Here is a 15,256-nt window from a genome sequence, read left to right as displayed (position 1 = left end):
AGCTCATTTAATTTTCACATTGACCCTATGAATCAAATTGGTCCATGAACAACATGGGTTTGAACTGTGTGGATCCACTTATATGCAGATTTTTTTTCAAGTAAAAATGTACTACAGTACTACATGATCTGTGGTTGGTTGAATCCACAGATTCAGAACTGAGCAGAGTGAAGACTGTAAGGTTATATGAATTTCTGACTACAAGGGGATGGATGCCCCGAACTCCCAGTTGTTCCAGGATCAACTGTACCTTTTTTTACCTCCCTTTCAGGGATGAGAAAAAAGAGAAAGTAGGGGAGTTAAGTACCTTGCCTGGGACCACCATACTTCTACCACCATTCTCCAGTGTCCTGGTGTGAAGAATGAAACAGTAGTGTTTAACGGAAAAATTTCTATTCCTTTCTGTAGGTCCTTAAGGCTCTTTTTTTTTAGTGTTTCTTTGGGGTAAATATTTCGGGACGAGGAGGTCAGAACAGAGATGCATAATTTCCATCAGAAGTGTTAATATAGAGAGGCTAATTTTTATCTTTGCTTTTCCTCTGCAGCATTATAACTTTATGAATCTGATTTTTGACAACATCGTTAGGAGTATTCATGTAGATTTAACGTGAAATGTGGTTGGAACATTTGATTGTTCTCCTTATTTTTGACTGTTAACTTTGTTAAATGTTTGAACTGTAAAATTTTTCAATATTAAGTAACAAAAAGTGCTTGCATAATACTATTCATTAGGTTTTTTAAATTAGTGTTTTGCTTCCAAACTTTATAATTCATTATTAACCAAAATGTTTCCTATAATCCGTGTGTATGTAATAAAAATGTGGGTAGGGATTCTGGGTGGTTTTTTTTTCCCCAGCAACTAGAAGTACTCCTGGCATATAATTGGTGCTCAGTGAGTATTTCATAAATTGGCATTCATTATGAATGGATGAATGATGATGTTAAACGCCTTGAGCTTATTCATATGTATAATTTTGCTTTTTCTCTACTACATTATCAAGGTTCTTACTGATGAAGTAAATCAGTAGTAGCACAGGAAGCAGGAGGAAGCTGAGAAATGTGTGCCCTCATCTCAGCATTCCTAGTACTGACCAAGCATAGGGCTCTATAAGTAGTGAGAGAATGAGTGAATGATTGTGCAAACTGAATGACTGAAACTCCTGTCCTTTTAATTATGCCTAGTTTGAATATGTCTCAAGTACAGCAACTGCAGTGTTTGGGGAACATATTACCAAAGGCTTAAGGCAGGAATGAGGGACTGCACACTTGGAGACTGAGTGTGACCCTCATGGACATGGGCTCAGTACTTAGACGTCACAGGCCCGGGGCTCTGTACTCACTGTTCTCTACTTAGAGTCCTGACAGTGTCACTGCCAAGAGATCACTTTGCCTCTGCTGAAACCAGCTCTGTGACTCAGATTTAGTGTAGTCTTTCGTTCCCATTACCTACTGTAGTTTCTCTGAGGTTGGTTCAGCCCACTGACACCTCATACAACAAGCCTATGTTTCCTGAGACAAGGCATCCCTTCACATATTTGAGGATAGCTCTCTCATTTCCAGAGGCTACTGTATACCACCACACTACTGGGGGGTATTTGTATCAGTTTTTGTGACATGGTTGACTGCCCCTTCTCTTCCTGATTACTGTTCCCAGAGGTGGTCCTTATTTGTCTATGTTAATGATACACTGGGTAGCAATACTAAAGCAGTATTTATTAATGAATAAGTGTTAATCTCAGGAAAGTTCCCACTGACTTGCTCTAGTATTCTGTACTCAGGAAGAATAGATGCTCAGGGACAGTTCTTGAAGACTTGATTGATTGACTTATCTATCCTGCAGTTCTTATGTTTTCATTCACGTTATGTAGTCCTTCACGTGCATTTCCTCCATATACATGCTTTACATGTTAACTCCTCCTCTCTTCCATTCATGTGTCCATCTCCATCAGTACAGCCTATTCCTTCATACTGACTAATGCCCCACCCCCCTCTTCATCATATCCTGCACCTGTTCAGTTCAGTGTGTTTTAGAAAGTCTAAAGTAAATATACTATTTTTAAAAGTTCTCTAATTTTTTTAACAGAAGCTCCATAACCTACTCCCACCTCCCCACATGATGAAACAGGGAAACAGTGCTGCAGGCAGACAGTGACAACAGGACACCAGGAAATGCCCGAGAAGGTCAGCTCTACTTTGACATGATGTTTGCAGGAATTTAGACAACACGTAATTGCATTTCTAAGACACATGCAAGTCCATTATATAATTTGTTATTTGGAATATACACAAAAGTTACAATTGATAATTAGATCTCTTTGAATATTAAAATTTTTAAATAATGACCATAAATAAGATGATTAACAATCACATACTAGTTATCACCATATAAATTGTCATATTTCAGTCTGTGTTGTATGTTTAAATTCCATAAACGGAAATACGTATAATAATATGAAATTCAGCAATGTTTTCTTTGTTTGTAAGGCTTTAAAAATATTCTAAGGAATATTTATGGTGTTTTTAAATTGCAAAATTTAACTTCCAAGGTGTCAGAATTAACGAGTTTGTGTTAAAATATCCATGTTTTCTATGAACAAAACTAGTTGACATTTTGATAATTTATATTTATTAACTATAGGGAAGTAATGTTTCACCACTACAAAAACAACAAAATTATATAAATGATATGATTATTAAGAATCAAATATTGAGTTAATGCTCATTTTTTTCTGAAAAGTTGATTTGTGGTACATAAAACTCATTCATAATTTAGGGATAGTCTTGCCTACACCATATGTGACCATAAGAAGGACCATTACTTTTAACAGATGTGTATTCCTAAAGTAAAAACATGTAAAATCAAGGCATTCTTTTGTTGCAGTTTGTCTGTTTTCCCACCATAAAGGCTTCCAATAAAGGTTTCATTGGTCTCAGTGTTTTTCTATGTATGAAAGAGTATGGGTTTATTGCTCATTAGCCCCCTGATGCTCTGAAGCAATAATTTAATTTCACTGATTCTATCTATATAGGACTGTAGCATTTGTGTTAATATGAAACTAAATTTTTCCACTTCTAGATAAATCTGAGAGATGCTGTGATCAGTCAACCATTTAATTCGAAGAGTGAATTTTTTCTATCTAAAACCAAAAATAAAAGATATCTGGACACTGTCAAATATTGGGGATATATTGACATGTTTACAATCACTGTTTTTCTTTAAACAGTTACATACTTTTCTCATTCATTTGGGAATACTCTATTTGAAGTGAATTCCTCTGAGTAGTATTGATTTTGTACTTGAGAGCTTATTAAATAAACTTGCTATATTAGTGTACAGTGAATTCAATAATGTACTTAGTAAACTATTTTCATTTGTGGAATTGTAGCAATCATACTGTTTTTTAACAGTTAGGAGCTGTGCCGTGAATTAAGTCTTTATCTTTACATGCCCTAATTGGAAAATAAGAGGAAATGTTATTTGGAATTAAGCTACACTTGTCTTCTTAATCAAATTCTACTTTAGACGTAAGTAAATTAGAAAGTATAGAGCATGATGTAAATGTAAAAATATACTGAAAGGAAAGTAAGGATAAGTTGTTTACTAAATCAGGATAAAGAGATTAAAAAAATCTGTCTACGTCTATATTGATAGGCCTGAGCCATGGAGAAATACTTAGAATTTCTTTTTCACTTTCCTTTCCTTCTTTATAAGTAATATGAATTCACCATTTAGCTATATGACTTATCTAAGATCAGATTATGTGGTGAAAATAATGTAAGACCAGAAATTAAGATTTCTCAAATTCAAATTCTATCTCTAATATTAATTTGCTCGTTAATATTTTGCAAGTCAGTTATTTAATCTGAGTACCCAAGACCTTCAGCTGACTAAATGGACCATAGAATTAAGGATTTAGTTTCATGTATTCTGTTGACATGAGTTTTGCAGAAAAAACAGAGCACTGTAGGCTCAGCATTTTTTCATTGAAATAAAATCTCGATTACCTACATCCAAACAATATCTGTCTTTTTCCAGTGAAGCATTTGCAGCCTTTATACTTCTGGTGCACTTGTCAGACTGTGATAGAACCTCTCAAGCTCATAATGTTTCTAGAAAAAATATTCAGTTCTAATATTTAATTTCTTCAGCAGAGTTTAGTTGATTAAAAATGGTAAATTCACTGTTGACAAACACTGTTGACAACAAATTCACTGTTGACAAACACTGTTGACAACAAAGTTGACAGTTGACTAGTAAAAATAGTAATATAAGATTTGCAGTGTCTTTCCATAATAATTGTAGGTGCTTCAGATTTTAAAATATAAGAACGTTTGCTACGTTGAGCAAAAGAGAAAATCCAACATTTATGTTGCTGTTGAGTTTAACCACACTCGTAGTTCCTGAGAATTAAATATATATATATATATATATATATATCATAGGTCAGTTGAATAGCAGTTGTCACTCAAAATAACTTGTTATTATGTTAGCATACTAATGAAAATTACATATCCAAATAAAAGGGAGGTAGGAAAATTTGGGGGACCGGTGAATCTCAGCAATAGGAAAATTTCTCCTAAGGGTCTAATTTAAAATATAATAAAGCAGTCTTTTTATATCTTTATCATTTTTGTCAAACTAAAAAAAGAAAAATTTGAACTAATCTAGTAGATTATTTAATTAATACATTCATTCAGCACTTATTGCTCATGCATTTTGTACTGGGCACCATGCTAGAAATAAGAGATGTGAAGATTAGTAAGACACAGTTCTGCCCTTGATATGTTCAGAATGTAGCAGAAAAGTTAAAAAAATAAACAAGATAAGACAAGTGAGTTGGAGGTAAATCAGAGAGAGCATACAAAGTAATGAATTGAGTTTATGAAATAAGGATGAATAGTGACAGTAGAAAGAAGCTAAACTTAATGTGACTCAAAAACTGAAATAAGTATTAATAGTCATTGGAATTTCTATAGAAGGAATGAACAGTGAATTGGCAAGCCATGGCAAAGTCTACTGGTTTAGTTGGTGAAATGAAAAGAATAGGAGAAATACCTATGAGAACTTTTGCAAGATTGTGCAAATCCAGAAGAAAACACGGAATGAAATTTATCTTAAATTTATTTGTCCCAAAAATGACCTTGAATATGATAACCGCGAAGAATTATGGAGCACAGTGACAGCAAGGCCAGCGGGCGCAATGGTGAAACAGGAAGGTCAGGTTCATGGTTCTGTTGCAGTTCTCCCCCAGATAAGTGCAGTAATTGATAACCTGCGGGGAAGTGTGCTTGTGAGATGGGGTTGCTTAATTTCGTTTTTAAATCAAAACACTGTGGAAATTATTCTAGGGAAGTATTGTTTACATCCAACCTTAACCGGCAAACAAGTAGTCCTATGATGTAGGTCAGCGAACTTGGTACAATAGCAGTGCTGTAGGTGAAAACTGCCAGAGAGCACTTTTTGGTTATGGTTGTTAGAATGTTATCTGTGAAGGTTCTGTTCATGCAACAGGTGAATTTACATTTCCCCTCTACCTCATTGACTACCTCTCCTTAGTGTTTTTTTGCTGAATGCTTCTTGCTTCCTCAGCATCTAAAAGTAGCCCAGATATTTAGTCTGAGTACTTGTGCATACACCCATGCTCACTTGCTCTCTCTCTGTCTCCCTCCCACCCTCCCTTCCTTGTCCTCTCCCTCCCCACCCCCGACTCCCATGCTGATTTCATCTAGTCCCATAGCTTTAAACACCAAGTATATGTGAGTGACTCCCAAGTTTTTATCTCCTGCCCTAAACTTTTTCCTGAACCCACTCATCTTCTTCATTGGATGTTTAATTGCCATTTCAGATATCAAAAGCAAAACTTAAGAATCAATACTCAGACCCAGAAATTTCTTGTTTAGTTTCTTCTATGTCATAACTTCCTCCATCATCTAACCAGTTGCCTGCGCCAAAACTCTTGGCATCATTTTTGTTTCCTCCCTTTCATTCACCCCTCACATCCAGTCTTTCAGAAAGTTTTGTCAAAGATGCCTCCAAAATACATTTTAAATCCTTCTTTTCACCATCTCCACGGTGCCCATCTAAGCTACCCTCATCTTTTACTCTTCTAATTAATTTTTATTGGAGTAGAGTTGATTTACAGTGTTGTGTTAGTTTCTGCTGTACAGCGCAGTGAATCACTTATACATATACATATATCTGCTCTTTTTTGGGATTCTGTTCCCATATAGGCCATTACAGAGTATTGAGTAGAGTTCCCCACTTGTAGGTCCTTATTAGTTATCTATTTTATATATAGTAGTGTGTATATATCAATCCCAATCTCCTAATTTACCCCTCCTCCCCTCCCCCTTGGTAACCATAAGTTTGTTTTCTACGTCCGTGATTCTATTTCTGTTTTGTAAATAAGTTCATTTGTACCATTTTTTTAGATTCCACATATAAGCGATATCATATGGTATTTGTCTTTGTCTGACTTAACTTCACTCAGTATGACAATCTCTAGGTCCATCCATGTTGCTGCAAATGGTGTTATTATTTTTTTATGGCTGAGTAACATTCCATTGTGTATATCTACATCTTGTTTATCCATTCATCCATCGATGGATATTTAGGTTAATTAGACTGCCTTTACACAAATTTCTAACCAGATTCTGCTTCCCTTGCCCTCCTATAATCCATTTTCCTCAGAGCAGCAAAAGTCAGATTTTTGAAATGTGAAAGGTTCAGTGTCATCTCACATGGAAAACTTTAGCAGCTCCTCATTGCTACTAGAGCTCCTTCAGTCTCTTTACCTTGTGATCCATGCACTGTAATCTCTTCTAACCCCAGAACTCATCTCCTACTGGTCTCCAGTGCCCCTGCCTGGCACTCTCCCATGCAAGCTATTCTTTGGGTTCCTTGGGCTTCCCAAACTCATTTCTTCTTCTGAGCCTTTGCAATTAGCATGTACATAGCTGGCTCTTTCTCTTCTTTTTGGTGTCAGTTCCTGTGTTACCTTTTTCAGAAGTACTTTTGCTGACCACCCAGCCTGGGCTCTGGCTGTCCCTGTGTGTGCCTCTAACTCCTTCTCATGCACTTACCCTCCTGACATACCACTGTCTTTCATAGTGCTGTCTGTAGTTTTCTTCACAGCACTCACCACTCTGTGATATCTTGCTTTCTTATTTGTTGACTGTTCCTGCCTGTCAAATGTAACTTCCTTAAGGGCAGTGGCCTCATCTGCCCTTTTCATTACTCAACATCTAGAAAAGTCATGGCACGATAAGTATTGATATGTAGTGAAAGAAAAAAAATTATCTCTGCAGATCCATTCATTCTTCTTTTTACATCCTCAGATGCTTTAAAGAGGTTACCAAGAAATAAAGAAGCTACAGTGAGCTGAAGAAATGTCTTACTCACTACTTTGATACTGTCTTCTGAGAACAAAGCATGAAAAATGTGCATTTCTTAGAAGTTGGCATTCCATATTTTAGCAACTTTTTGCAGTCTTTAAATCTAGTGCTTTTTTCATGATTTCCTTTTTGCCATTTAAAAGGCCATATGTCAAAATAGAATTTGATTTATAGAAGCTTAATGTTAGCACTTTGAAAAGTATGCAGTAGGGAGAAAACAAACAAACAAAAAAAACCACGTACTGTTCACTCACAAGCACAACACATTTTATATCTTGGAATTAGTATTAATGTATGAATGGTCCTTCCAAAGAAAAATGAAAGGTAATATAAAATAGAGCTTTGACTGCAGAGACATTTTATTATTTTCAACTATTTACAGAATATATCACTATTTGAAAATATGCTGTCACTGCAGTTGTTTTAGGACAGGGAAGAAGGAAAAAAGTTCTAAAAATTAGACTCCTTACTAAAGAGAAGAAGAGACATACAAACGTGGAAAGGTTTTATAATAACAAAAGTATCAAGAGTCAACATAAACACATTGTGATGAATAAACCATACCTGCTGTTTCCTAGATTTTCCTTGGTAGTCTTATGTAATGTTTATTTCCTAGTTTATTCCTAGTAATAGGGGTTCTACACGTGTAAGTGAAATGATTGCCTGGGACACAGTGGAAGGCAGTTAAGTGTAATTGTTGAAATATGAATTCTGAGTTTGGAATGCCTGAATTTGAAGCCCAGCTTCACCTCTTAATAAGTGTGTGCTCTGGCATGTTACTAAGTTCTTCTTTTGTAAAATGAGAATTAATGAATAAATACTCGCCTTTTGGAATTGTTTTGAGCATTAGGTGAGATGAAACATGTAGAACACAATGTCTGCAGTGTGATAAGCCCGTAATAATGTTAATGAATGTTACTCTATTTTTTATCATCTTTACACTTACTCATGCTATCATATATTATTGTCATCTTTCTCGTGACTCAGACCTCAAAGACTGTATTGGAATAAGTTTTCATCAGAAGAATAAGAAATAATTACATTAATAGGTTATGAATTGCTTAGATGTCTAGAGCACTTTTTAGTGCTATTTTCCAATATAGGTAAAATGGTGTTATATAGGGGAAAAGTAGACTCCATTATTTTAATAGTTTGAGTGCTGCATTAAACAAATTTAGTCAGGTTTATATACATCAGAACTTTTCAAAGTCTTTAAAATATTAATGTAGAGGGCTTCCCTGGTGGCGCAGTGATTGAGAGTCCGCCTGCCGATGCAGGGGACGCAGGTTCGTGCCCCGGTCTGGGAAGAACCCGCATGCCGCGGAGCGGCTGGGCCCGTGAGCCATGGCCGCTGAGCCTGCGCGTCCGTAGCCTGTGCTCCGCAACGGGAGAGGCCACAACAGTGAGAGGCCCGCGTACCGCAAAAAAAAAAAAAAAAAAAAAAAATTAATGTAGAGCTGCATTTCACTTATATGAAGCTTTTATCCTTTACAAGTACGTACCTAATGTTTGAATAATTAAAAAGTTGAAGATATTGATATGGACTATGATCTTCTACGAACAATATAAATTACACAAAAGTTTTTAAAAATTGAGAATGTTTTCCACAGAGGGTCTATTACTCTATCAATTCACAGATAGAGTGATTGATTACAGAGTACGTTCATATGGTTAGCTTAGGGATCCTTTCAGGCATTTAAAGAACCTCATGTATGAACTTGAAAAACTTGACTTTTTAGTGTTTTACATTTACATAAAATAGGCAAGGGAGTTTAAAATGAAACCGAAAGTGAGTTTTAAATTTATACCCTTCCTTGTTTTACACATCTTTGAAAGAAGCATTTCCCTGTGACTTAAAGTAAGTCAAATAATATGATTAAAGGAAATGGGTCTGTGTGCAGAACAAAACTGATTGTGCTTCTGGTTGTCTTTTCTGGGAACCTGTCCACTTTAGTCAGATGTTCTGTCTTCTACTAAGAGAGGTAACAAAGCATAGTGGCATGAACTAAACGCTGGAGCTAGGTTGCCTGGTTTGAAGCTCAGCTTTGTACTTTCTAGCTGTGTGACCTTGGTTGAACTACTCAACCTCTCTGTGCCTTGTTATCTCAACTGAAATTGAGGATAATTAATAGATTATTTCATAGGGTTGTTATGAAGATTAAATTCATTACTATTTTTAAATAGTTCAGAACTCTTCCTGGCCCATAATATGCACTATATAGTGTTAAATAATTAAATTAAGCTATAGAAGCCATTTAATTGCTTTTCTATTTATTTATTTATTTATTTATTTTTTTAACATTTTTATTTATTTATTTTTTATTCCCTTTCTTCTCATGTGTCTATCATTCGTCACATTCAAGAGGATGTGATAGCATGAAGAATGGTTTTTCTACGGTAAAAATCTAATTCTGCCACTTTGAATCCAGTGATGTTCTCTATCTAGAAGCAAGAGGTTATTAGAGACTATTTCCCAGTCAATGACTATGTGATTATGGCCAGACAGAAAAAGAGGTATTTTGCTACCCTCCATATAAAAACTCATGGTGTTTGATAATTAAACTATATTAAGCAAGAATAAGACTTGTACCTCTTAGTTGGAAAATAGATTCAGAAATCTTCTAAATATTTTATTTTAATAGCATTACTAATCTGTTAAAAATTATTTAATGATGATTTGGTGCATAGTTAATATCTAGTAAGCACTTTGCTAAGTGTGTTTTGCATCATCTTACCCTCACTTTAAACGTATAAAGGAGCCATTGTCATTATCCCCATTCTACAGTTACTAAAGGAAACCAAGGTTACTAAAGGAAACCAAGGAAATTAGTGAATGACTTGCCTTACTTAGAATGTACGATTTCAAATTGGCTTGCAAACCCAAGGAACCCAACTCCAGAACTCCAGAATCTGTGCTCTTAAACACTTTACAATTCTGTTCTCTCTTCATGTGGAAACTTTAGAACAACGGAGCACCTGGAAAGTCTAAATTTAAGGTTTGTGTATTTGCGTACCAATTTCCCCAAGGCTGAGTAAGCACGACATACTGAAACTGGACTATGGTGTCCACAGCAGCATTAGCCAAAAACTGGAAGCAATTCAAATGTTCATCGACCGATTATTAGATAAAACATAAACTATTCATGTAATAGAATATTATTCAGCAATAAAAAGTAATCAACTACTGATACATACTACAACAAGCATGAACCTCAAAAACAGTATGCTAAATAAAGGAAGGCAGATAGGAAAGACCACATAGTGTATGATTTTATTTATATGAAGTGTCCATAAAACGCAAATTGACAAACTAACACAACACTGTAAATCAACTGTACTCCAATAAAAATTAATTGAAAAAAGAAAAAGCAACTTGACAGAGCTGGAAAGTAGGGTGTCAGTGTCCTGTGACTAAAGATTATGATAGGGGTTGACTGCAAAGGAGCATGAGAGGTCTTTTTGGGGTGATGGAAATGTTAAAGCTGGATTATGGCGATGATTGTACATATCTGTAAATTTACTAAAAATCATTTACTAAAAAAGAATTCTACACTTAAATGGGTGAATTTTATCTTATGCAAATTATTCCTTAGTAAAGCTGTTAATAAGAGACAAACTGGATCATGGCCCAGGGATTTAGTGTCTTGGACCGTAGTTTAGTGATGAAGGTAAAGCAGACTGAAAATCAAGTTCAAAAGTTTATAATCCATTGTAATTTTTACATTTATCTGCTCTCCCTCCATAATTTAATGAATGAAAGATAAAAATTCATTTATTACCTTTAGCATAAAAATAAATTGGCAATAAAATAGGAAGTGTTTAGAATTCTGTACAGACATAATTTCCCTTTAATGTAGTAAACCGAGTATCTGACTTTGGAAATAAATTAGGTTTCTATACTTCATTTAAAGCTTGTCTCTTCAAATGAAAATGCTTAAATGCAAGTTGCATCATGGTATTAGATTCATGTATAGAGGAATGTCAGCACAGGTAGAGGAAACTGGCTACCTGCATCCTGGACAGGTAATTAATATACTGCTTTATAGTCAACAGCCCAATTTCATTATTTTCTATCCTTAGATTTTTACTTATCTCTACTTTATGAGGTATACAAGTCATTCACTTATTATTTCCCCCATTTTGCAAATAAGGCAACAGAGACATAAAGGGATTAAGCCCAAGTCAGGTAAATTTTATGTGTCTGATATGTGCCTAGTACTCAGTTTTCCTGAGCACATGATCCCTATGTGATTCTAATACTCTGCACTCCTTGTTTGCAGTAGATATTTAATAAGTGTTGATTGATGAATTTTGTAGATCCATAGTAGATATCATAGCTGGGTTCCTAAGCAGTTTCATTACTATCATCTTGTAAGATTCTCTTAACATCATGTAGTAAGTTGGGACTGCAAGTAATCACAGGTTTAAAATATGACTTGTAACTAATACATTATAATAGTCTTTGGTGTGCATTATCAGGCATCTTATAATGAGCAGTTGGAGAAAGTATGATCACCCATCACAATACCCATTTAAAAATAATGTTCCTGAGAGCATCATTTTTCATTCCCAGACTTCAAGCTTTGTGGAAAAATTAGGGAAGTGTTAAAGATTATTTAACTGTTGTGCTGGCTTGTCATACATCGAAACAAAAGAAGAGAGACACACTGCTGCTTTTACAAAAGGTAGAATTGGGCTCTGATGTACCTCCAAGTTATTCCTCCCCAGGAATATTCTGACTGGCACATTTCCTGTTGCTTAAAAGCCTTAGATCTCAGTCCATTTCTTATGGACTCAACAACTTATTGTTAAACATAGATTTGTCAGAAGCTCACAAATCTATTCTCTTCCTTTTTAGTCCCTCTCTTAAAAGAAATTTAAAAAAAAACTGTTAGTGGTTTTTGTTGTTATTTGAAACAATATCTCTTGATCTATTCTTAGTAAAATTATATGTCTTAATTATATCACCTTTCTGTTGTCCTGATTCTGCTGGGTATATGTCCTCTTTTAACAGCAGTGTGACTTATAATCATTTCTTCAGTTGTTCTGTTATCTTCTTGTGTATTTATGTTCCTTACACATGAAGATGGATTGTTCCCTGGAAGGCTGAACGTGAAGCCTGGATGATTTGTTTTTTGTTTGCAGTCCTCCTGTTTTCACTTCACGTTTTTTCGCCTTCAGAAACTGATGTGCTGACACCAAGGGAACAAAGATGGGTATCTTTTTCAGAAAACGCTATACATGGAAACCATGTAAACATTTCTCTGGTTACCTTTATTTTGCTTTTAAGATGGTTGTTTTTTAGATATAAGTGAGACTGAGTGTGGTGGACTTAATGTAAAGCACATGTATTGGCAAGTTTGCAGACACTTGTTAAAACCCTCTGCACATACGTTGAATAATGGATTCTGTTTCTGTTATGTGTTTTTGGCAAAGCCCAGCACCTATGCCTTTTAAAGTCTAGGAAACATGTAAGTTTATTGGAACTCTTTACCCGCCTAAGGCTGTAAGGGGGAAAGGACTTAAAATATAGGCAAAAGAGATTGTTTTTCTCTAGAATAAAACAGATTTTTATCCTTTCTTGTGTGAAATGGTATCTGTGTCTTTCCAACCAACAGTAAGCATCTTAAAGGAAGGAATGTCTGATTTTCATTGTTGAATTCCCTCAACTTGTTTGAAATGCACACTATTTTTCTTGCTCTTCAGAGACTGCATTTACTTTTTAACATGCATGCTTGATTTCTGCAAGTACGCATTTCTAAAATGCAAATTTAACATACCTAGAAGTGTTTCTACAACCTTCTTGACCAACAAAAGGGTCTTAGAATGTTTTAATTCTGCTCACTACTCTATTGTTCAATATTTTACATTCATCTTGGTTTATATGCCCTAAAGAGGTCATTAGTATAGCTATTCTGTTATACTTGCAACGCTTACTTAGATTTTCTGATGCTTCCCAATATCTTTGCTTACCATTTCTTCTCAATCCTTTCTGGGTCAGTTTCCATAGTCCTAAAACATGTCCTTTAGTTCTTTAGTTAAGAACAACTAGTAGAAGATGCTGATTATTTTCATTTTGAAAAATATTTGTTTTTTCCTTCATGTTAGATCATTTACTGGCCACAGGATTCTAGGAAAATAGTTCTTTCCACTCAGTCTTTTAATAATATTAATCCATTATCTTCTTGTTTCTACTGTTGCATTTGAAAAGTCTGAAATCAGCTAGATTCTTTAGCAGTTAATCTATTTTTTCTCTCTGTTTGCTTTCAAGATCTTCTATGTTCTTTGGTCATTGGCCATTTCATTATGATGACCACAGATTTGCATTTTATTTTCAAATCACACTCACATCTCATTTTCCCCTTCTATCAGAGGATTCATGTTTTTTGTCAATTCTGGAAAATTCTCAGCCATTCTTTCTTTAAATACTAACTTATTCTCATTTTCCTTATTTTCATTCTTCCTGTCTCCTTCCCTCCCTCCCTCTCTGTCTCAGAACTTTTATTAAATGTTCCTTCTTATTCTGTCATCTACATCTCTTAACTTTTTAATATTTTAACAATCTTTACATTTTTCTGTTTTATTTCCTCATGTATTTTCTCGTTTTCCTCATTAACTGTTTAATTTGATGTTCAATTTGCTTATAAACTTATTTGCATTTATATACAGTATCTTATTCTATGTTTATTTTTTATGCTTTTAGTCACTTTAGACGTGCTTATTTCACAGTTTATCTTTTGTTATTATATTAACTGCTTGGGTTTCTAATCCTGCTGTCTGTTCTCTGTGTAACACTCAGTTATAGTGGTTTGTTTCCTTACACATTTTGTCATATTTGATCATAAGGTCATCTAAATCTTTGAAATCTCCTAAGATCTTCTGGCCTCTATTTTTTCCAGATGCTTCTGTGCTATGACTAGCTCACTGCTAGATAGGCATTTATAATTCCCTGGACTGGGACGGTCATTTTGTGCAGATTCTGTAAATTTGAATCCCAAACCCAGGTAAAGTTTTTTAAAAAGTTATCAAAGAAAACCACTTTGTTTCCCTTCACCAGTGGTTTGGAAAAATGTCCTTGTCTTCTAGTTTCAGTAGGTATGTTTGTTTTTTCCTGCCTGCCCCTTCACAGAGATACAGCTCTTCTAGCATCCTGCTTTGATGCAGGTGTTGCTACCCCATTATCTGTGGTCCATGAGAGTGCCAAGCCCCAAACCCCTTGGTTATGCAGACAGTCACCTTGCACAAGGTTTGTTTCTGTACCAGCTCATTGGCTTACATTTCTGTTTCTGGCACCTGGTTGGTTCCTTTTCTTTTTGAGCAAGTCTAAATATGCGTTTTAGAGAAGTTTCAGGTTTTCTTTTTTTTTTTTAATTTAATTTTTTTATACAGCAGGTCCTTATTAGTCATCGATTTTATACATATTAGTGTATACATGTCAATCCCAATCTCCCAATTCATCCCACCACCACCCCCGCCCCCCGCCACCTTCCCCCGTTGGTGTCCATACGTTTGTTCTCTACATCTGTGTCTCTATTTCTGCCTTGCAAACCGGTTCATCTGTACCATTTGTCTAGATTCCACATGCATGCGTTAATATATGATATTTGTTTTTGTTTTTCTGACTTACTTCACCCTGTATGACGGTCTCTAGGTCCATCCATGTCTCTGCAAATGACCCAATTTTGTTCCTTTTTATGGCTGAGTAATATTCCATTATATATATGTACCACATGAGAAGTTTCAGGTTTTCTAATCCATCTAGTCTGGTATATTGTGAGAAAGAGAAGTCTCCCATATCCCTCAGTTGTTTAACTATGTTTTCAGTAATGTTAAGTGTTCACCCACAAATAAACAGCCTTTT

The 15,256-nt window shown here is 35.2% G+C and overlaps 1 protein-coding gene across 1 annotated transcript in view; it reads left to right on the top strand.

The window, feature by feature from the left end:
• The window catches only part of PRR16 (proline rich 16), a 177,338-nt gene that overhangs the window by 119,711 nt on the left and 42,371 nt on the right, over positions 1-15,256 (top strand). Inside the window, 2 exon segments of the mRNA XM_082836766.1 lie at positions 2,084-2,146; positions 2,149-2,181. Of these exon segments, the coding sequence (XP_082692892.1) occupies positions 2,084-2,146; positions 2,149-2,181 (96 nt within the window).

This window comes from Leucopleurus acutus, assembly GCF_964270905.1.
Source record: "Leucopleurus acutus genome assembly, chromosome: 3".
Classification (NCBI taxonomy): domain Eukaryota; kingdom Metazoa; phylum Chordata; class Mammalia; order Artiodactyla; family Delphinidae; genus Leucopleurus; species Leucopleurus acutus.
This window is presented reverse-complemented; position numbering and strand designations above follow the sequence as displayed.